The following is a 23173-nucleotide window of genomic DNA, read 5'->3' on the forward strand; positions in this document are numbered from 1 at the left end:
GATGAGCTTAAGAAGTGTCTTGAAATTTTATTTATAAGAATTTTATATATTTATTTCAATGTAAACAATTATTCAATCACTTTAATAATCTGTAAATGAGGCCTTTGATTCCTTATAAATAAAAGCTAGGTATACATGATACAGTAATTGGTTTGAGTACATTTATTTTATTTATTTATTTATTTATTTTTGTTTGTTTGTTTGTTTGTTTTTTTGAGACGGAGTCTCGCTCTGTCACCCAGGCTGGAGTGCAGTGACGCAATCTCTGCTCACTGCAAGCTCTGCCTCCCGGGTTCACGCCATTCTCCTGCCTCAGCCTCCCGAGTAGCTGGGACTACAGGCGCCGCCACCTCACCCGGCTAATTTTTTGTATTTTTAATAGAGACGGGGTTTCACCGTGTTAGCCAGGATGGTCTCCATCTCCTGACCTTGTGATTCGCCCGTCTCGACCTCCCACGGTGCTGGGATTACAGGCGTGAGCCGCCGCACCTGGCCCATTTATTTTATTTTATACCAACTTACTACAGAATTTCTTAATTCCAATTATTTTCAATTGATCACCTCTAATTTACTAATAAAATATACATAACTCACAAGAAAATGGAAATTTCACTTTATTTCTAAATTGCATGCCAATTTTTCTCATGTCAAATATTAATATATAACTACACATTAAATATCTAAAGCATTACATAGATATATCTATAAATGATTATGTAAGTTGCATTTGAATGTATTTGTGTTTATATCTACATATGTATACTTGTCCATGTGCTTAGTATGTTTGACGTAGTGGATCTTTACCTGCTTGTTATTCATCTTCCCACCTACATTCACACTTCCTACAAGCAGAAATAGGCCGGGCACGTGGCTCATGCCTTTAATCCCAGCACTTTGGGAGGCCAAGGCGGGCGGATCACAAGGTCAGGAGATCAAGACCATCCTAGCTAACACGGTGAAACCCCGTCTCTAATAAAAATACAAAAAAATTAGCCGGGCGTGGTGGGGGCACCTGTAGTCCCAGCTGCTGGGGAGGCTGAGGCAGGAGAATGGCATGAACCCGGGAGGTGGAGCTTGCAGTGTGCCAAGATTGCGCCACTGCACTCCAGCCTGGGTGACAGGTCAAGATTCCATCTCAGAAAAAAAGAAAGAAAGAAAGAAAGAGAGAGAGAGAGAGGAAAGAAAGAAAGAAATTGTTGAGAGAATTGTCCCTTCTCCGCAAACCAGAGCCCAAACCTAAGTAATGTACCCACAAAAATTAAAAAATAAATAGATACATAAGAATAAAAATTTCAAAACAAAGCCTAAATAATTACTCTGAAAATGTTGAACATGGATTGAGGTGTAGAGGGAAATCCAAGAAACAAAAGGCACAGTGGAGGCAGAAATGATTCAGAGGTTTGTTCCTGGAGGTGGGGTGGAAGTGGACTCTGTTGCAAAAAAACAAAAAAAAAAAAAATTAAGGGAAGTAAAACACTTCAGGGCCACTGAAGGGTCATTATTTCTTCCCCTATTTCCCTGCATTTCTCCTCTGTGCTCACTGCCACATGCAACTCAGCCTGGGCTGCACAGCCAGGTGTCAGGCGCGTCTCTGCTGACCTGAGTCTGCCTGCAGCATGGACCTGCATCTTCCCTGAAGCATCTGCAGGGCTGGAGAGACGACTGCCATGGTAAGGACCCCGCAACGCTGAGCCGATGGATGGGCTGAAGGAGGGAGGGAGACCCCATGCGGAGGCTCTGAGAGGGAAAAGGAGCCCACGGTTGCCCTCGCCTGAAAGGGGCTGACTCTGGAAAGCACCGGGTCTATTTGCTGCTGTGCCCTGGCCCTCAGTGAGATAAAGATAAATCAGGCAGACAGTGACCCAGGGGCAAGGAGACCCCATTTCTATCTGAAATGTCTGCAGAGAGCCTGGTGCCTGCCCCCACCTCAGCCCTGGGGAAATGAGAGCCAGACTCCTGGGGAGGGCAGTTCCCCTTCCTGTGGGCTGAGGATGAGACAATCCCATGACAAGAAGGACCCAGCCTCCGAGCGGCCACACCCTGTGTCTCTCTGTCCTGCCAGGCACCATGGTGTCATCCATCTGCACAGCTGCAGCCAGTGGGAGGAGACGCCATGACCCCTGCCCTCGTGGCTCTGCTCTGCCTCGGTGAGATTGGAAGCAGGGAAGGGGCACCCTAGTCTGGGAGGGACCCCACCCCATAACCAGGGCCTTGTCTATCAGGAAACTCCAGGGTGTTAGCAGGTTCCCAGGGCAGGGAGGGTCTGCTCAGGCTTCAGGGGCAAATCCCTCACAGGGAACTCTCTTCCAGGGCTTAGTCTGGGCCCCAGGACCCACGTGCAAGCAGGTGAGTCTGTCCCCAGCTGTCCTGGTCCCTCCTCCTCACTGGGGACAAAGGGCCACCCATGGGCAGCTGGGAGAGGAGACAACAGTTCTGGGTGACTGATGGGGACATTTGGAGGGTTCTGGGCCTGGGAGCTGGGATCTGAGTGTGGGGGATGTCTTGGGATGCAGCCTCTGATTTCCTTCCAGGGCCCCTCCCCAAACCCGCCCTCTGGGCTGAGCCAGGCTCTGTGATCATCGGGGGAGCCCCGTGACCATCTGGTGTCAGGGGACCCTGGAAGCTCAGGAGTACCGACTGGATAAAGAGGGAATCTCAGATCCCTGGGACACACAGAAACCACTGGAGCCCAAGAACAAGGCCAGATTCTCCATCCCATCCATGACAGAGCACCATGCAGGGAGATTTCGCTGTTACTATCACAGCCCTGCAGTCTGGTCAGAGCCCAGCGACCCCCTGGAGCTGGTGGTGACAGGTAAGAGGACACTCAGGGGTCCCAGCCCCAGGCTGTGTCCTCAGGAAGGGGGTCGGCTCTCAGGGGCGTCTCCCTCTCACAGCCCAGCCCTGGGGATGATGTGGGGGGTGGGCGCCCATTTAACACGGTGCCTCCTTCTCTCCTAGGATTCTACAACAAACCCACCCTCTCAGCCCTGCCCAGCCCTGTGGTGGCCTCAGGAGGGAACGTGACCCTCCTGTGTGGCTCACGGCTGAGATTCGACAGGTTCATTCTGACTGAGGAAGGAGACCACAATCTCTCCTGGACCTCGAACTCACAGCTGTCTCTTAGTGGGCAGTTCCAGGCCCTGTTCCCTGTGGGCCCCGTGACCCACAGCCACAGGTGGATGCTCAGATGCTATGGCTCTCGCAGGCATATCCCACAGGTGTGGTCAGAACCCAGTGACCTCCTGGAGATTCCGATCTCAGGTGAGGAAGCCACAGCCTTCTCTAGTACAATTTAGGGGAGCCAGACAGGTTGTGGAGAGTCTTACATGCAGGGCAGGCCCTGCTAAGAAAGAAAAAAAGGGGAAGGAGAACACAGAAATCCTGGGGATACAAATCCAGAGCGAGAAAAACAGAGCAAAGGCCGGACGCGGGGGCTCACGCCTGTACTCCCAGCACTTTCGGAGGCTGAGGCGGGCGGATCACCTGAGGTCAGGAGTTCAAGAACAGCCTGGCCAACATGGTGAAACCTCATCTCTACTAAAAATATAAAAATAGCTGGGTGTGGTGGTACAGGCTATCTGGGAGGCTGAGGCAGGAGAATCGCTTGAATCTGGGAGGCCGAGGTTGCAGTGAGCCAAGATTGTGTCATTGCACTCCAACCTGGGTGACAGAGCGAGATTCCGTCTCAAAAAAAAAAAAAAAAGGACCAGGCACGGTGGCTCATGCCTGTAATCCCAGCACTTTCGGAGGTTGAGGTGGGTGGATCACGAGGTCAGGAGATCGAGACCATCCTGGCTAACACAGTGAAACCCCATCTCTACTAAAAACACAAAGAATTAGCTGGGCGTGGCGGCGTGCGCCTGTAGTCTCAGCCACTCAGGAGAATGGCATGAACCCGGGAGGCAGAGCTTGCAGTGAGCCGAGATCGTGCCACTACACTCCAGCCTGACTCCATCTCAAAAAAAAAAAAAAAGGAAAAGAAAAAGAAAAACAGAGCAAGGAAGAAAGACTCCAGACGGAGGTTTACAGAAGGAACCAGCCCCTGCAGTCCCGGCTCCTTTTCCCCCAGGTGTGTCTAGAGAGCCCTTCCTCCTGACCCCGCAGGGCCCTGTTGTGATCCCTGGAGAGAACCTGACCCTCCAGTGTCACTCTGATGTTGGCTATGACAGGTTCACTATACACGGAGGACAGACGTGACCTCCTCTAGCACCCTGGCCAGCAGCCCTGGGCTGGGCTCCCCCAGGATGACTTCCCCCTGGGCTTGGAAGTGACCCCCAAAACCCCCTCATTTCTGACCTTCTGGGTCATCTGAGATGTGGCTCATCCCAGACCTAGAAAAGTAGTTCCTATCAGTAACCCTAAGACCTGGTCTGCTCTTGCCAAAGCGATACCTCGCAAGGGTTAGAAAGCCAAGAGGGGTAGCTGCAGGTACATGTAATCGTATCCATCCGTCCTGGGGTCTGAGATTCGTGAGATGAAGCCACAAAATTGTGAGAAAGAAAGATTTACAAAAAACCCCACTGTTTAGAATCTCCCCTCTCTCACACATCACACAAAGTGTTTCAGATTTTCTACTAAAAGCCATGCAGCTCTACAAGACTCCCAGGCCCCTACCCTATCCTGCAGGATGAGCGATGAGTAGAGGAAGAAGAACAGACCTGGTGAGCAGGATTCAGGCCTGATTTGGAACATGGGGAAGATGCTGGGGCTGGTGGAGGAGGAAGAGAGACAGGCAAGTTGGAGAGAAGACAGATGGACGCTCCCTTGGCATCTCTCACTTCTCGTTTCCATGAGATCCTGAGGATGGAGCCCCTCACCCACACCTGCGGGGTCCCTGGGCCCACTCAGGACAGGGGAGGACACTGCTCCGGCCTCAATGGGATCTGATTGTGATGAGGGTGGAACCCATCCCAGACCTGCTCCTTTCACAGAGAATCACCCCAGCTGTGGGTGCCGCTCTCATGGCCCCTCCTGTCTTCAACCGGAGGCCTCTTCGCTCAGGGCACCCCTGAGACTAAGGAGGGGCCGTGCACCTGCTCCCGGCAGTAAGTTAGGAACTTATTCACAGCACATCTTGTCTGCTGTTCATTGCTACTCTGCATTTGCTGGGCATGCTTATCTATTTTCTCTCTCTTCTTCTGAATCTTTTAAAACAATATTTGAATATTTAAATTTGTCTCTTTAAGATATGTGGATTTATGATTAAAAACCAGTAATTCCACTCCCATTGTGTGGGGCACAATTCAATATTTACATTTGCTTTATAAAATTAGTTGTTAACAGCAAGTATTTCTATTATTAATATATAAAATTGAAGTTTATGAATGAAGTTAATAAGTGTTTTGAAGTTCTGTTCATAAGAATGTGTACATTTAGTCTAAAGAATTCTTCAACTACTACTTTAATTATTTTTAAGTGAAATATTTGATTCATTTATATTTCTTTCTTTTTTTTTTTTTTTTTTTGAGATGGAGTCTTGCTCTGTCACCCAGGCTGGAGTGCAGTGGTGTGATCTCAGCTCATTGCAAGCTCTGCCTCCTGGGTTCACCCCATTCTCCTGCCTCAGCCTCCCAAGTAGCTGGGACTACAGGCGCCCACCACCATGCCTGGCAAGTTTTTTGTATTTTCAGTAGAGACAGGGTTTCACCGTGTTAGCCAGGATGGTCTCAATCTCCTGACCTTGTGATCCACCCGCCTTGGCCTCCCAAAGTGCTGGGATTACAGGTGTGAGCCACCATGCCCAGCCTGATTCATTTATCTTTCTAAGTAAGATATACACATGAGAAAGCTTTTAGTTTGAGTATATTCATTTAATTTCATATTAGCTTGCTATGACATTTTTCCCTTTCCATTATCTTTCAACTGATCTCCCCAAATTTACTGATAAAATTTATATTAACTATAAGAAAATTGAAAATTTATTTTTTATTTCTAAACTGCATATCAATTTTTGTCACTTCAAGTATTAATATGCATATAATTGCATCTTAAATAAATATCTAAAGTTTAACATATATACATATTTATGTATGGTTATATAAGTTACATCTGAATATAAGTGTAGGTATATCTGCATATATTTTTATATGTATATCTACATGCTTAATGTATTTCACATCACCGGCTTTTACATGTTTGTTATTGGTCTTCTCACCTAGATTCGCACTTTATACAAGCAGAAATTGTTTTTTTTGTGTGTTGTTTGTTTGAGACGGAATCTTGCCCTGTCGCCCAAGCTGGAGTGCAGTGGCACGACCTGGGCTCACTGCAACCTCCGCCTCCCAGTTTCAAGCGATTCTCCTGTTTCAGACGCCCAGGTAGCTGGGATTATAAGCATGTACCACCACGCCCAACTAATTTTTTGTATCTTTAGTAGAGACAGGGTTTCACCACGTTGGCCAGGCTGGTCTCAAACTCCTGGCCTCGTGATCTGCCCTCCTCCCAAAGTGCTGGAATTACAGGCATGAGCCACCATGCCTAGCCCTAAAAGCAGAAATTGTTTTATGGCCTCTGATAACGATATATACACACACACACACACACACACACACACACACACATACACACACACACATACACATACACACACATACACCTATGCACATTTATATACATACATATATGTGACTGACTACATGAATAATTAGCTAACTAGAGACTTATTGTATGATGAAACACCAGGTGAGGTGGTTGAGGTGGCGTGAGGGGGAGGCAGCTGTTTGTGTTTCTGACACTCAGGAGCCCCTGAGGACCAACCCCTCATGCACAGAGCCTGGGTCCTCAGCTGGTGGATCCGTGAAACTCTCATCTCCCGGGGAATTGGCTCATGTGCTCCTGTGTCCCAGGCTGCACAGACAGCACCCAGGGCTCAGTGACCTCTGTACTGGGGACCACTTTCCTTGCAGATCCTGATCTTTCACGGTGCAGGAAAACTCTTTCCCAAATGACTCAGGAGCAAAAACAAAGGAAGGTGAAACAATTCAATGAGGAGACTGGAGGGAACCCTGCTCCAGCAGAGGGAGGGTTTATTGAGGAACTCCATAAAAGTCATGTTGAGAGGCATAGGGAACTAGGAGAATGCAGAGCCCAGGAGAGAGGCTGAGCTCAGGTCTCTTCAAGATCTTCTCCTTCCCCTTCCGCTGTTTTGATTTTCAGGAGCAGCTGATAACCTCAGTCCGTCACAAAACAAGTCTGACTCTGGGACTGGTGAGTGAGGAGATGCTCTCAGTTAGGGAACTGGCACAGAGGGTCAGGTCCTGTCAAGACGATGTGGGTGCCCTGGGGGGACATCTAGGGGTCCTGGGTGATAGTGATCTGCCCTGACCTCTGTGACCTCTTTGTCCTCCATCCCCAGCCTCACACCCCCAGGATTACACTGTGGAGAATCTCATCCGCATGGGCGTGGCTGGCTTGATCCTGGTGGTCCTTGGGATTCTGATATTTCAGGATTGGCACAGCCAGAGAAGCCCCCAGGATGCAGCTGGGAGGTGAACAGAAGAGAGAACAATGCACCATTGGGTGCTGGAGCCTTGGAAGAGAATCTGATGGTCCCAGGAGGTTCTAGAAGACAATCTGAGGCCTATGCTATCTGGACTGTCTGCTGGCAATTTCTTTTTTGTTTGTTTGTTTTTCTTTTCTTTTCTTTTCTTTTTTTTTTTGAGATGGAGTCTCGCTCTGTCGCCAGGCTGCAATGCAGTGGTGCAATCTGGGCTCACTGCAGCCTCCGCCTCTCGGGTTCAAGTGATTCTCCTGCTTCAGCCTCTGGCAATTTCTGGAGGGAGGAATGGATGTTTGAGTGCAGGGACCCTGGTCTGGGGTGATCTGTAGAGGACCATAAAAATGTGATGCCTTTCCCTTCTATTAATGTTGACTTCCCTTCGTTGGATTCCCTTCTCTTCCCAGCCCGAGACATGAGGCTACATCTCACATGGCAGCGTTGGGTCCACATCTCCGCATGCCTGTGTACTGTGGTCCACGGCGTGTCAGACAGTCCTCTTCAATTCTCATTACCACACTCCCTGTGTGCTTTACTGAGCCTCCATCTCTTCAGTTCAGAGTTCCACACCTGACCCAGTAACTGAATCCATGGGAGAAGGTCAGATCCCCACCAGGAAAAGACAAATCCAGAAGAGCATCCTAACCTCCTGTCTATAGCCTTCGAGCCTCTTCACTCTTTTCTTTTTCTGAGATGGAGCCTCACTCTGTCGCCCAGGCTGGAGTGCGGTGGCGCCAATTCGGCTCCTGCAAGCTCCGCCTCCCGGGTTCAAGTGATTCTCCTGCCTCAGCCTCCCAAGTAGCTGAGACTACAGGCGCCCGCCACCACGCCCGGCTAATTTTTGTATTTTTAGTAGTGACAGGGTTTCACCATGTTGGCCAGGATGGTCTCAATCTCCTGACCTTGTGATCTGCCCACCTCGGCCTCCCAAAGTGCTGGGATTACAGGCGTGAGCCACGGTGCCTGGCCCGACAAACTTCTTTACTCAGCCCACTGATTCAATTCTTACCCAGAAATGCCCTCAAAGACACACCCAGAATAGTGTTTAACTAAATACCTGGGCACCCTTTGAATCAATCAAGTTGACATAAAATTATCCATCACACCAATAGATCTTCACATCCTAGTACCTTCCTGACACACGGTCATGGCTCAATACATTGCACTGTCAGGCAGACGGCAGGAAGGAAGATATTTTGCATTCATGGAAACTCAGGAAAAGGAAGTCACTTGGCCCATGTTACACAGCTTGGATGAAATGCAGAGTTAAGGCTGCAGTTGCAGTTAAGCTGGCTTCTCTCCTGCCTTCTCCAGCTGCATGTTCTGGGACAAGGTCACTCCTTGGGTGTGGGTTTGGCAGGAGGTGGAGGCAGGCTGGTCAGGCAGAATGTGGGGAGTCAGGTGAGACTCAGATCTTGTCTGAAGGATCCCTGGAGCCTGCTGTCTCCTCTGCCTCATCCTTCAGGGGAGGCTGTTCCCCTTCCTAAGATGCCCTTTATGAGGAACCCATGCCGGGTGACACAGCGCTTAGGGCTTGTGACACCTGTGTGTCCATCTGCCCTGCTGGGCTTTGTGGTCTTTATAATTTGTACCTTTGAGGGCCATGGAAGGTAGTACCAGATCTTGACCCTCACTGCCCTTCTCTGTCTCTGGGAGCTTTGGGGAGAGAGGAGGAATGGAGTTGAGGTAGAAAGACCAGCAGTACTTGTTTTCTGGTCACCCTGCCAACCAAAGCAGGATCTGATCCAGACATGATGAAATGAAGAAACCAGCAGGAACCAGCAAAAGGTGACAAAAGAGATCACTAGCTGTCCTCATGGCTCACTGGCATAAGACATTCCCACCAGTACCATGACAGTTTACAAATGCCATGGCAAAGACCCAAAAGTTACCACCTCTTTTCATTGCAATGACTCAGAAGCTACTGCCCATTTCCTAGAAAGTTCTAAATAACTCTCCCCTCAATCTGCATTGACTTGCTCCTTAATTTGCATATAATATAAGGTAGGTTTACGTGAGTATAAATACAGTTGCCAAGAGCTCAAATGTTGTAGAACTTGGGCACACTGACTGTGAGTTAGCCCTTCTCTGCAAGGATCAGCCTTACTCAAAAAAAGATTCCTGTTTCACACTATTGGTTTACCTGTGAATCCTGGGTGAAGCCAAGAACCCTCTCAGGTTAAGCCCCAATTTGGGGACTCACCTTTCCTGCAACAGAGTTCCCTTCCCACTTCCAGCTGATGGCCCCTTGGGAGACCCCAGAGGCTCAGGGGCTTGAGTCCTTGAGAAGGAGAGAATGTGCTCAGCTCCATCTGTGATGCCAGCTCTCAGGGGCCCAGAATGGGCCTGGAGCAGCTTCTATGTGTGGGTCAGGATGAGCTTTCATAAGGGTCCCTCCTCCAGAACTGTGTTAAGATCCATGGGACCAGCACAAGCAGGCGCATCCTCCCCAGATTTCCTGGTTCAACCCAATGGAACCATGAGAGTAGTTTTGCAGGGGGCCTGGGTGCACAGAGAACCTGGTGTTATGAGGACTAGGCTGGGTAGTGACTTGGAGTGACAGCCGGGGAAATTGAGGGAGTAGAGCGCCCCCTAGGAACTCCAGCTCCAATTCCTTCCCAGAAACGCTCCACAGATCCTCCACCTGGGCTGACCCAAGTTCCTTGATCATCATGGAGCTTCCTACAACCATCTGTTGTCAGAGGTCTCTGCAGGCTGGCACCTGCCATCTATATAAAGTGAGGGTCTCTCAATTCTCAGATACACAGGCCCTGCAGGACTTCAGCAACAAGGCGCCGCTCTGCATAGCTTACAAGAGCTCACACACTGCAGGGTGGTGCGCCTGTGTGTATCACAGCTGGAATGTCTGGTAAAAATGAAGTAACCCCCTGCCCCTGGCAGTGACAGGTAAGAGGGAGGATCTGGGTCACCTCTCCACTGTGGCCCCTCCTCGTAAGCAGAGGGAATCACCCCAGCACCTGGACCCATTTAGATTAAGTAAATTTACTGAGGCTTCAGAGGAAGGTCTTCAGGACTCAGATCTTAGTTATAGATTAAAATAAGTTAGCCACTTATGGCTGGGCATGGTGGCTCGTGCCTGTAATCCCAGCACTTTGGGAGGCTGAGGTGGGCGGATCACAAGGTCAGGAGATCGAGACCATCCTGGCAAACACGGTGAAACACCATCTCAACTAAAAATACAAAAAAAAGCCGGGTGCGGTTGCGGGCACTTGTAGTCCCAGCTACTCGGGAGGCTGAGGCAGGAGAATGGCGTGAACCCGGGAGGCGGAGCTTGCAGTGAGCCGAGATCGGGCCACTGCACTCCAGCCTGGATGACAGAGCAAGACTCCATCTTAAAAAAAAAAAAAAAAAACAAAGAAGAAGTTAACCACTTATGTCTTTAGGTGAATGCACACTTAACACATAGACATACAACTTAGAAGGTATCTAAGCTCTGGAAAACTGTGATTTTGTGTTGGTCTGGCGATATTTTCCCAGCCTTCTCCCTGTACCCGGTTACCTGGCTGCTGATATCCATGTGCTGTCTATAGGGATCTGGGACTGCCCTTTGAAGAGGTGTGTGCTCACTGTCTGTGAAGGCTCATGTGAGCCATCTTGGGCGCACATGCAGATTCCTGGGGAACACATTCGCCACTTGTGAGGGCCACAGGTGAGGCATCTCCCATGGTTCATGCCTGGGTCTCTTGAGGGGCCCCACAAGTCAGTTATTAGGCTCTGCAGCACTTTTTGAGATCTCTGTATTGGTTACTGTGATGTCTTTCATCTTTCCCTGGTGCTAGCTCCTTTGGAATGGCTAGACTATTCGGCCATACCAATTTCCTGAGTGATCTGGGTGGGTGCAGGGTGGATTGGGCTTCTTGGGCAATTTTCCCTGAGGCTGGGAGGCTGTGTGCTCACTCTGCTCCCACTTACCTCTCTGGTAGGAATTGCAGGCTGTGGGAGCTTACCTGGCACTGAGCTGTGCCACCTTGGAGGAGGGGTAATGCAGAAACACGGTAACGTTTCTTCCTACACTCTTCAAGAATCATTTCTCCTTTTTTTTTATTTTTTATTTTTTCCTTAATCTGGTTCTGAAAATGCTGCACTGGACTTCTGAATTCTCACAGAAATATTTCTGTTCATGGACGGGGGTCAAAATGAATGCTCTTAGAGGATCTGAGGGCAAGGCTTGTCTATTCCACCATGTTAATAATACCACTCCTTCTACCTTGGGATTTAATTGTAGGTTTCTTGTAAAAATTAAAGATTTTGAAAACAATATGGATTTGAAAGCATAACACAGGTTTTTGACTTTGTTTGTTTGTTTGTTTTTAGACGGAGTTTCACTCTTGTTGCCCAGGCTGGAGTAGAGATGGGATTTCTCCATGTTGGTCAGGTTGGTCTCAAACTCCCGACCTCAGGTGATCCACCCACTTCAGCCTCCCAAAGTGCTGAGGTTACAGGCATGAGCCACAGTGCCTGGCTGATTTTTTTTTTTTTTTCTTAATGTCGGAACTCAGACACAGTAACTCATTTGCTTGTGTCTTGCGTTCTCCATTTTGCAATTCTACCCCTATGGCTGTATCTTCAGGTGGATCCACCTGTTTTTATATTTAGCATTGACCTGCAACCTCAGGGTTGGGGCAGCCACTGGTCTTTATTGCCCATACGCACAATGCACAGATTACCGAAGTATGTCCACTCTTTGACATTATTAGGTGGAAAATTCTACAGAGAAAAAGAATGTTTCCTGTGAAGTACTTCATAGAGAAAAGAGAGCGCTTCGGTCTTGCCTCCATTTGCAACTTGCAATGTAGTGATTTGGTTCTTTACCATATCCCAAATGTGAAGTGTTGTATGTTTTATTTTGTTTTTAGTGGTATTAAACACATAGAGTTTGTATCTATTCATTTTTTATCCATTACAAATATTATTTGATGCTATAAATGTCCCACACTTTGCCAATAAGGATCCTCCATTGGAACCCTTTTTCTTCTGGTCACATGAGTCTGAGGGTACTTGGTGACTCCTTTGCTCTTTTGAACAATAAGGGGTTCTGAGTTCATCTCCTATAGTTTCTGTCCTAAGGTAGCTTCAACCATTTCTTCAGGGAAAATATGTTAAAATCCTGACAACATATATTTATCAATGTTAAATATTTTTGGGCTGAGAGCGGTGGCTCCCGCCTGTATTCCCAGCACTTTGGAAGGCTGAGGAGGGCGGATCATGAGGTCAAGAGATCAAGACCATCCTGGCCAACATGGTGAAACCCCGTTTCTACTAAAAATACAAAAATTAGGCATATGAGATGAAATGTGTAAAGAAAAAGATGAGCGTAAAGATAGGAACAATAGACACTGTGGACTACTAGAGGGTGTAGGAGGGTTAGAAAACTACTTCTTGAGTACTATGCTCACTAACTGGGTGATGTGATCTGTACTCCAAATCTCAGCATCAAGCAATATTCCCATGTAAGAAATTTGTACGTGTACCCCCTGTATCTGAAATAAAAGTTGGCAAGAAGGAAGAAGGGTAGGAAGGAAGGAGAGAGAGAGAGAGAAAGAAAGGGAAAGAAGGAAGGAAGGGGAGAAAGAGAAAAAAGAAAGAAAGAAAAAGAAAGGAAAAGAGAGAAAGAACAAAAGAGAAAGAAAGAGAGAAAGAAAGGAAGGAAGGGAAAGAAAGAAAGGAAGGAAGGGAAAGAAGGGGAGAAAGAGTGAAAAAGAGAAATAACGAAAGAGGAAGAGAAAGAAAGAAGGAAAGAAAGAAGAAAGAAACTGAGAAAGGAAGGAAGGAAGGGAAAGAAGGAAGGACAGGGAGAGAGGAAAAGAGAGAAGTAACGAAAGAGGAAGAAAAAGAAGGAAGGAAGGAAGGAAGAAGGAAGGAAGGGAAAGAAAGAAAGGAAGGAAGGGGAGAGAGAAAAGTAATGAAAGAGGAAGAAAAAGAAGGAAGGAAGGAAGGAAGGAAGGAAGGAAGGAAGGAAGGAAGGAGAGGTCCAGCTGAAGTGGAGAGAGGAGTGGACCCTAGTCCTTGTCCCTGTCCATGGTGCTGATTCCTAGGGATTGCAAAGATGCCCCAGGCACCTGTGGAATCAGGTCCGCAACCGGAAGAGCAGACTAAAAGGTCCCTCTTATTCTGAAGGACAAGTGGGTGGGTAAGCTCTTATTCTGAAAGGCAAGTGTGTGGGTAATTCACAGAGAGTGATAGCTTGAAGTGGAGATGGCTCAGCCACTCTAAGATAGATGCCTTTAGCAAACTCTATCTAGATCCGGGATGGTACTCTTCCATCCATCAAAGGCAAAATGCCATCCTTGTTGCCAAAAGGTCTCTCAGTTCTAAACTTCTGTACCAGTAACTTCCTGGGAAAGAACGTGTCAGAATTAACTTTTTCTGTGACCTCTGTCTACTCTGGACGTATTTTGTCTCCACCAGTAACTGTTTTCATCGTGTGGAGGTAGGAATAAAAGCAAGATAGCAGTTTTTTAAATTAGATTTCCATAATCATCAGGTTGTCACCCTGGCAGGGGAAACCACAACACTGAGTACTTGAAAGATAATCTCTCCTGGGTTTGAAACTTCCTGTACAATGGCACGATCTCAGCTCACTGCAACCTCTACCTCCTGGGCTCAAGTGATTCTCCTGCCTAAGCCTCTCAAGTAGCCTGGGACTACAGGCATGTACCACCATTTCCAGCTAATTTTGTATTTTTAGTAGAGATGGTTTTCACCATGTTGGTCAGGCTGGTCTCGAACTCCTGACCTCAAGTGATCCACCCACCTCGACCTCACAAAGTGCTGGGATTACAGGTGTGAGCCACTGCACCCAGCCACGTATCTCCTTATTCTAGTTCCTTCTCAGAGAGTATTCTGCATATGTATATTTCTCTCCATCCAATGATTTGAGATTCATGGTTTTATTGTAGATAGGTTTTTTCTCATTTTATTTCTTCATTGATTTTTACTTAACAATTTATTGCACATCTGTAAATACAGACCTATGTTACTTCATAGCACTTATTAATTTCCTTATAATTAAATAAGTGTTGTCCACACTAGGAAACTTTCTGCATATCGGTTCACAAAATACTTCAATCAGCTGATCCTATATTGAATAATATATTTTTCTGGATCTTCATATAATGACCACCTTCTCATTGTTTGGTTCTTACCAAACCTGTCACATCCTCAAAGACATTTTCCATGACAAAGTGGGTTAAGTGATTCTTGCTCACCTATATTCTCTAATAGTCCTTGTATCAGGTTAACACACATTTGAGATCTCTAGGTAGCTTAATTTTTTGTCCATGTATCCGTCTGCACATGCTTTTTTTTTTTTTTTCTAATTTATCTCCTGAAAAAATTTTTGCTTTTTTCTCATGAGTTTATACATTGAATTAACAATGGGAGATTTTGTTCACTGTAGTATTTCTTGCTCCTGGAAAAGAGGCTTGGATGCGGCCTGGCATGGTGGCTCACACTTGTAATCCCAGCACTTTGGGAGGCCGAGGTGGGCAGATCACCTGAGGTCAGGAGTTCGGGACCAGCCTGAACAACATGGAGAAACCCTGTCTCTACTAAAAACACAAAATTAGACAGGCATAGTAGCGCATGTCTGTAATCCCAGCTACTCAGGAGACTGAGGGAGGAGAATCGCTTGAATCTGGGAGGCAGAGGTTGCAGTGAGCCAAGATCGCACCATTGCACTCCAGCCTGGGCAACAAGAGCAAAACTCTGTCTCAAAAAAAAAAGGTTTGGATGCTATAGTCATTCATTGCAAAACAGGACAGATGGGTGGACCCAATCATTAAAAGTGAGTCAGTGATTATTACTTTCATTATTAGTAGTATTAAGCTGCACTGGACCACAGAGATAATTGGATGAGGCAGATAAATAGAAAAGGCAGTGACAGCCTTTAGCTCTGTTGTATGCTGGACTCTGGTACAACCTAGAGTCACACATACCCATCTCTGAATTCTGTATGGACAGGTGAAGAGTTACGAGAGGTATTTACCTTAAGGGGTTAAGCATGGGTTTAGCTAATTTGGGAAGAAATTTGAGATGAGAAAGGAGCATAGTTAAGCATTGCTGTGTCTTTGAAATCCTTTTTTCTGTCACTGAGTTGTGGTTGCAAAACTAAACTCTTACTATCCCCCAAACCGAGAGGTTGGTGGTGACCTCAGTGAGGCCCAAGAACTAGAACAAATTGAGGAAGGAAATCATACAGTACTCCGTCTGAGGTGGAAGTTGAGGTTAGCAAGGACTGTTACACAATTCTCCCATGTGAAAGCAAGAGAGGTCCGGGTGTGGTGGCCCCAGCACTTTGGGAGGCCAAGGTGGGTGGATCACCTGAGGTCAGGAGTTCAAGACCAGCCTGACCAACAAGGGGAAGCCCCGTCTCTACTAAAAATGCAAAAATTAGTCGGGCATGGTGGCACGTGCCTGTAGTCCCAGCTGCTCTGGAGGCTGAGACAGGAGAATTGCTTGAACCCGGGAGGCAGAGGTTGCAGTGAGCCGAGATTGTGCCAGTGCACTCCAGCCTGGGTGATGGAGCAAGACGACGACGAAGAAGAAGAAGAAGAAGAAGAGGAGGAGGAGGAGGAGGAGAGGAGGAGGAGGAGGAGAAGAAGAAGAAGAAAGAAGAAGAAGAAGAAGAAGAAGAAGAGAGAAGAAGAAGAAGAAGAAGAAGAGAAGAAGAAGAAGAAGAAGAAGAAGAAGAAGGAAGAAGAAGAAGAAGAAGAAGAAGAAGAAGAAGAAAGAAGAAGAAGAAGAAGAAGAAGAAGAAGAAGAAGAAGAAAAGAAGAAAAGAAGAAGAGAAGAAGAAGAAGAAGAAGAAGAAGAAGAGAAGAAGAAGAAGAAGAAGAAAGAAGAAGAAGAAGAAGAAAAGAAAAAGAAGGAAGAGAGTTGTTATGAAGGAACCAAGACACATGGGAGCAGGAGTAGAACGGCCTCAGCTGCTCTAATCCTCCCATGTTCTTATTCCTAGGAGTGCTTGATCCTCTCAACCAGCATCCACCAAGTATAGTTTCTGAGTCAGGAGTAACTACGACTTTCCTTTCAGGAGTGTGAATGTGTAAACACCCATCCAGGCTCCCAATGTGAGTGCAGTCTGTTTGGCCCCCAGTGAACGCCCTGTCCTGTCTACTGACCATGCCCCTCCAGACTATGCAATGGAGAATCTCATTCCAATGACCACGCTGGCTTGATCCTGGTGGTCTCTAGGGGATGATCTTTCAGGCTCAGCACAGCCAGAGAAGGCCCCCAAAGGCTGCCAACATGGAAAGTCAGATGATTTTGGATTTACTCTTCAGTTTGGAGAACTTTGAAAAATCTGCATCAGAAAAGCTGTGCTGGCCCTAGGAGACTCTGGGAGAGCTGGAGGCATGTTCTGTGTGACCACCGTGCTGAAGGATTGAAGATGACTACCATTTCTTTTTTTTTTTTTTTTGAGACAGAGTCTGGCTCTGTCACCCAGGCTGGAGTGCGGTGGCCGGATCTCAGCTCACTGCAAGCTCCACCTTCCAGGTTCACGCCATTCTCCTGCCTCCACCTCCCAAGTAGCTGGGACTACAGGCACCTGCCTCATCGCCCGGCTAGTTTTTTGTATTCTTTAGTAGAGATGGGGTTTCACCGTATTAGCCAGGATGGTCTCGATCTCCTGACCCTGTGATCCGCCTGTCTCGGCCTCCCAAAGTGCTGGGATTACAGGCTTGAGCCACCGCGCCCAGCCGATGACTACCATTTCTTTTAGATGCCGGGTATGCAAGAAGAAGTTAACCTAACAGCGATGAGGTTGCTAACTTTAGAAGGACTTGCTTGTGAGCCTGGTTCATGGTTGGCATCTAGGAACTTGCCTTCTAGGATGTCCCCTGTGTTACTAAGAGACAACACGAGGTTGTGTGCCTGTGGTACTGAAATCTGCTGTTATGTCTTCACTAGGCTCTTTCTGTAAACAGTGTAATTCACAGTGAGCACCCAGCTCACTGCAGGTGTCTCTGCAGCCGCTCATGATGCCTATGTGGTCCTCACCTAATAACATTCTTGAACATTGAGTCTCAAGCAGATGTGTCCAGGGCCAACACTACACATGTGTTGCTGCATTTTATGCTGGTGGAATGAACAAGTTAAGACACAGGTTTGCACAGCTTATAACCACCATCATTTTTCTTTTATTGTCTTTCTTATTTCCATAGGTTTTTGGGGAACATGGTGTTTGGTTACATGCATAAGTTCTTCAGTGGTGATTTCTGAGATTTTGGTGCACCCATCACCCTAGCAGTGTACACTGTACCCAGTGTGTGGTCTTTTGTCCTCACCTCCTCCCTCCCTTTCCCCCGTGTCCCCAAAGTCCATTGTATCATTCTTATGCCTTTGCATCCTCATAGCTTAGCTCCCACTTAAGAGTGAGAAGATGCAATAATTGGTTTTTCGTTCCTGAATTACTTCACTTAGTATAATAGTCTCCAATTTCATCCAGGTCACTGTGAATGCCATTATTTTGTTCCCTCTTATGGCTGAGTAGTATTCCACAGTGTGTGTGTGTATGTGTGTGTGTGTGTGTGTGTATATATAGTGCAAATATACACACAGTGTATGTGTATATATATACAGTGTATACATACTGTGTGTATATATATGTATACTGTGTGTGTATATATATATATATACACACACACACACGAAAAACAATTTCTTTATCCGCTTGTAGAATCAACATTACTTTTCTCAGATATATTTTGGTAAATAAAATGTTTTCCAAAAAGTGAAAAAAGTTACTTTTATATAAAGATGGCCTAAGATACCATCTGTTGATGAAAGTGAGGTGGCAATTTTGGATTAAGGGACATCACAGGCAACTACATAGATCCTCTCAGCAAACATACATGAGGAAAACCAAAACCAACCAGACAGCCAGAACTGGAATTAAAAACTAGTCCTTCGACCAGGCGCGGTGGCTCACGCCTGTAATCCTAGCACTTTGGGAGGCCAAGACAGGCAGATTGCCTGAGCTCAGGAGTTCAAGACCAGCCTGGGAAACATGGTGAAACACCATCTCTACTAAAATACAAAAGAAAGTAGCCGGGTGCAGTGGCATGTGCCTGTAGTCCCAGCTACTTGGGAGGCTGAAGCCGGAGAATTGCTCGAACCTGGGAGGCAGAGGTTGCAGTGAGCCGAGATTGTGCCATTGCACACCAGCTCGGGTGACAGAGCAAGACTCTGTCTAAAAAAAAAATACACACACACAAAGACTAGCCCTTCATTGAAAGACCATGGACAAACGCCCAAAAGAAACAAGAACAAACAGGGAATTACGACCACCTCAACTGGACAAGTGAGGAGCTAGGAACTGAGCCTAAAAAGATGGTGCTGTGTGAGCTCTTGGATGAAGAATTCAAAATAACAGTTACGCAAAAAAAAAAAAAAAACCAAACAACAACAAAAACTAGGCAAACTCCATAACAAATAAAACCAATTTAGAAATGTATCAGATAAATTTGGCACAGAAATTGAAATCGTTTCAAGAATTTAAACAGATATACTAACGCTAAGAAACACATTGGCTGAACTGAAAATTTAATACAGGCTCTCTAAAGCAGAATGGATCAAGCATCTAATCTTCCAAACCTAGCATCCTGTCAGAATTGTGCCTGATAAGAAAAGGTCCAACATGGGCTGGGCGCAGTGGCTCACGCCTGTAATCCCAGCAATTTGGGAGGCCAAGGCGGGTGGATCATCTGAGGTCAGGAGTTCAAGACTAGCCTGACCAACGTGGAGAAACCCCATCTCTACTAAAATACAAAAATTAGCTGGGTGTGGTGGCACACGTCTGTAATCTCAACTACTCAGGAGACTGAGGCAGGAGAATCATTTGAACCCAGGAGATGAAGGTTGCAGTGAGCCGAGATTGTGCCACTGTACACCAGCCTGGGCAACAGAGGGAGACTCTGTCAAAAAAAAAATGGAAAGAAGGAAGGGAGGGAGGAAGGAATGAAGAAAGGAAGGAAGGAAGGAGGGAGGGAGGGAAAGAAAGAAAGGAAGGAAGGAAGAAGGAAGGAAGGAAGGAAGGGAGGGAGGAAGGGAGGGAAGGAAGGAAGGAAGGAGAGAAAGGGAGGAAGGGAGGAGAGAAAGAAAGAAAGAAGGAAAGAAAAAAGAAAGAAAGAAAGAAAGAAAGAGAAAGAGAAAGAGAAAGAAAGGAAGGAAGGAAGGAAGGAAGGAAGGAAAGAAAGAAAGAAAGAAAGAAAGAAAGAAAGAAAGAAAGAAAGAAAGAAAGAGAAAGAAAGGGTTCAACATGACCCTCAGGTTCACATGTGTGACAGATACCCAAATGTCACAATACTGGAGAGAATCTGTGTATTGGGGATATTGGGGAGGTGGCTCAGGGTTGATCCTGGGCCTTGGTTAAGGAGCAGAGACATGATGGAGCCCATTTCAAGCATGGAGGATGGGGAGCCACAGCCTCCCATCTTTACTTGGTAAATGCTGCTACTAAGAGAAAACGGGAAGTCTGTGGAAGGGACTTGTTTGTAGATGAAACCCTCAATCTGACCAGGAAGAGTCATGTTTTCTGCCCATGTTTTCTTTACCTGGAGTCCTGGGCACCTTCCCCGTGTGGGGGGCCCTTGTGGTTCCTCTGCTGTCCAGCACAGAGGTGGGAATCTCCTCCTCAGTGACTCCTCGGTGGTCCCAGACTACAGTGGTGACTCAACTTTGGTCTGTGTACTCTGAATGCAGATCTTTCTCCACCTTGAAAATCTTCATCTCTCTCTTTCTACTCCTGTCTGTGATAATCTGTGTATTCAGCAATATTAAATGTACCATTTCTTAGTGCTCAGGGTAGATGAGGATCCTTGAGTGGGAGCATCAATTGTCCAACACCCTGATTTTCTCAAATTACAACCCTACGTCTTACTCAGTCCTGGGACTTAACCATCACTGAGCTCCTTTGAAGTCCCAGTCACCACCGACCCCCACGACCCCTCTGATGAGTGGGGTGTGTAACAACTTGCTCCACACAAGGAAACTTAGGCTCAGAGAAGGGAGTATGAAGGCTCAGGGTCATATAGGCAGCAGATAATGAGCAATCATTAAGGAAAAATCAGCTCCCCATCCCAACAGGTGAGTTCCTCTCAGGTAACAAAGGACACTGAAGACTCAGGAGTGGATCACAAGTCTGTTTCCAAGAAGACGAAGATGGATGCTGCTACTAAGAGAAAAGGAAAGTCCATGGAGGGCGCTGGTTGGTAGAGAACACTGGCAACATTGGATACAGGTCATGTTCTCCGCCCATATTTCCTGTGTTTCTCCATTGCGCCCATTGAACTACACAGCCAGATGTCAGATGTGTCTCTGCTGACCTGAGTCTGCCCTGCAGCATGGACCTGCATCTTCCCTGAAGCATCTCCATGGTGGATGAGATGACTGGCTGTGGTAAGGACCCCACAACCCTGTGTTGACAGACAGGATGAAGGAGTGAAGGAGACCCCATGTGGAGGCTCTGAGAGGGGAGGAGAAGCCCTCAGTTACCGTCACCTGGAAGAGGCTCACTCAGGGAGACCCTGGGCCCATTTTCTACTGCATCCCAGCCCTCAATCAGATGAGGACAGATCCTGCAGCCAGTAGCCAAGGATCAGGGGGTGCCCCCTTCCGTCTGAAATGTCTTCAGGGAACCTGGGGCTCACTCCCACCTCAGCCCTGGGGAAATGAGGGCCAGGTTCTGCAGTTCCCCTTCCTGTAGGGCTGCTGATGGGACAAGCCCATGACAGGGAGAACCCAGCCTCTGAGTGTGTCTGTCTGTCCTCCTGGACACCGTGGTTTCATCCACCTGGGCAGCTGGGGCCGGTGGGAGGAGACGCCATGACCCCACCCTCACAGACCTACCCTGACTTGGTGAGATTTCAAGAGGGAAAGGGGCACCCTAGACTCTGCAGCCAAGCCCTGGTCTATCAGGAAATCTTGGGGGTCAGGATGCTCACAGGGAGGGGAGGACCTGCTCAGGCGTCAGGCGGCAAGTCTCTCACAGGGAACTCTCTTCCAGGGCTGAGTCTGAGCCCCAGGACCCACGTGCAGGCAGGTGAGTCTGTCTGTCCCCATCTGTCCCAGGTCCCTCCTGCTCACTGGGGACAACGGGTCACTCCCAGGCACCTGGGGATGGAGAACAGCATCTCTGAGCTGACTGATGGGGATGTCTGGGCGGGTCTTGGGACTGACAGCTGGGATTTGACGGATGCATAGTATCTTGGCACCCAACCTGTGATTTCATTTCAAGGCCCCTCCCTAAACCCACCACCTGGGCTGAGCCAGACTGTGTGATCACCAGAAGGAGACCTGTGACCACTGGTGCCAGGGTACCCTGGAGGCCCAAGAGTACCAGCTGGATAAAGAGGGAAGCTCAGTGTCATGGAACATTAGGAAACCACTGGGGTCTGGGAACAAGACCAGGACCCATATCTCACACAGGCCGCAGCACAGTGCAGAGAAGCATCACTGTTATTATCAAAGTGCCACAGGCCGGTCAGGGCACAGTGACCCCCTGGAGCTGGTGGTGACAGGTGAGAGGACACTCAGGGGGCCTAGCCGCAGGCCCTGCCCTCAGGAAAAGGGTCACTTGTGCCCTGACGTTACTGTCTTTTAGGGATGTCCCATAAAGGGGCAGAAGCGCTGAAGCTCTCGACCTCTGGACGGCCCTGCATATCGTGCAGAGCCAGCTGCAAACCAGGCTTGAGTCTTCACTTTCTCTGTCAACTGATCACAGAGAAATCCCCACGAAATTACGGGTGCAGGCTGGAAGGCAGAAGTTGTGGAGCAGGGGCAGGAACCAAGGGTATTTGGCCCCCTGCTTTGTGTAAATTACTCACACTTTCAGGGCCTGAGTGGACACAATCTTACTATACAGCTGCATCAGCTAACACACACTTCACATTTCACGGTACCTTGGTGACCTACGCCCAAGCATCCAGTCTCTCCTAAGCCTCAATCATGGAGAAAAATATATTTTCTTTTTTAAATTTTCTTTTATTTTCTTTTTCTTTCTTTCTTTTTTCTTTTTTCTTTTTCTTTTTTTTTTGTGATGGAGTCTCACTCTTCTCGCCCAGGCTGGAGTGCAGTGGCATGATCTCGGTTCACTGCAACCTCCACCTCCTGGGTTCAAGCGACTCTCCTGCCTCAGCCTCCCAAGTAGCTGGGATGACAGGCAGGTGCCACCACGTCTGGCTAATTTTTTTATTTTTAGTAGAGATGGGGTTTCACCATGTTGGTCAGGCTGGTCTCGAACTGCTGACCTCAGGTGATCTGCCCACCTTGGCCTCCCAAAGTGCTGGGATTACAGGTATGAGCCACTACACTCGGCAAAAATATATATATATTTTTTTTTTTCAAAAGGAGACTAGCTATCTGTGAAGGATGATAGGAGTTTGCCCCACAATCCTAAGTGGCTAAGCCCCATTCACTTACAGGAAGGAGCTTGCCAAAACCTCCAAACAGCATCTCCACCTGCCACTGACACTTCAAGCACCATCTGTTCCACTGGATCATATGGCCCAGGTGGCAGAGGAGCTTGGGCAGGGCCTGGATTTGTTGCAGAGCCTCCCCCTATTCCACACTCCACTCAAAACTTTTTTTTGGGACGGAGTCTCCCACTGTTGCCGGGCTGGAATGCAATGGCGCCATCTCGGCTCACTGCAA

General features: G+C 47.6%; 1 protein-coding gene and 2 long non-coding RNA genes across 3 annotated transcripts; all 3 read left to right on the forward strand.

Annotated features, from left to right (window-relative positions):
* The first annotated feature begins 1509 nt into the window (after positions 1-1509).
* LOC117085519 (leukocyte immunoglobulin-like receptor subfamily A member 5) lies at positions 1510-7867 on the forward strand. The gene is given in 8 exon segments (XM_033214510.1): positions 1510-1670; positions 2063-2147; positions 2311-2346; positions 2532-2576; positions 2579-2815; positions 2962-3264; positions 7159-7209; positions 7358-7867. Coding segments are annotated over 8 exon segments (897 nt in total). The 5' UTR covers positions 1510-1667; the 3' UTR covers positions 7495-7867.
* Positions 3881-5150, forward strand: LOC117085549. The gene is made up of 2 exons (XR_004437996.1): positions 3881-4072; positions 4630-5150. It is a non-coding gene; the product is annotated as an uncharacterized LOC117085549 (long non-coding RNA).
* Positions 7868-19681: 11814 nt separating the features above from the next.
* LOC117085555 lies at positions 19682-21827 on the forward strand. The gene is made up of 3 exons (XR_004437999.1): positions 19682-20920; positions 21256-21563; positions 21759-21827. It is a non-coding gene; the product is annotated as an uncharacterized LOC117085555 (long non-coding RNA).
* Positions 21828-23173: the final 1346 nt, after the last annotated feature.

This window comes from Trachypithecus francoisi, unplaced genomic scaffold, assembly GCF_009764315.1.
Source record: "Trachypithecus francoisi isolate TF-2019V2 unplaced genomic scaffold, Tfra_2.0 Contig00558, whole genome shotgun sequence".
Lineage (NCBI taxonomy): Eukaryota > Metazoa > Chordata > Mammalia > Primates > Cercopithecidae > Trachypithecus > Trachypithecus francoisi.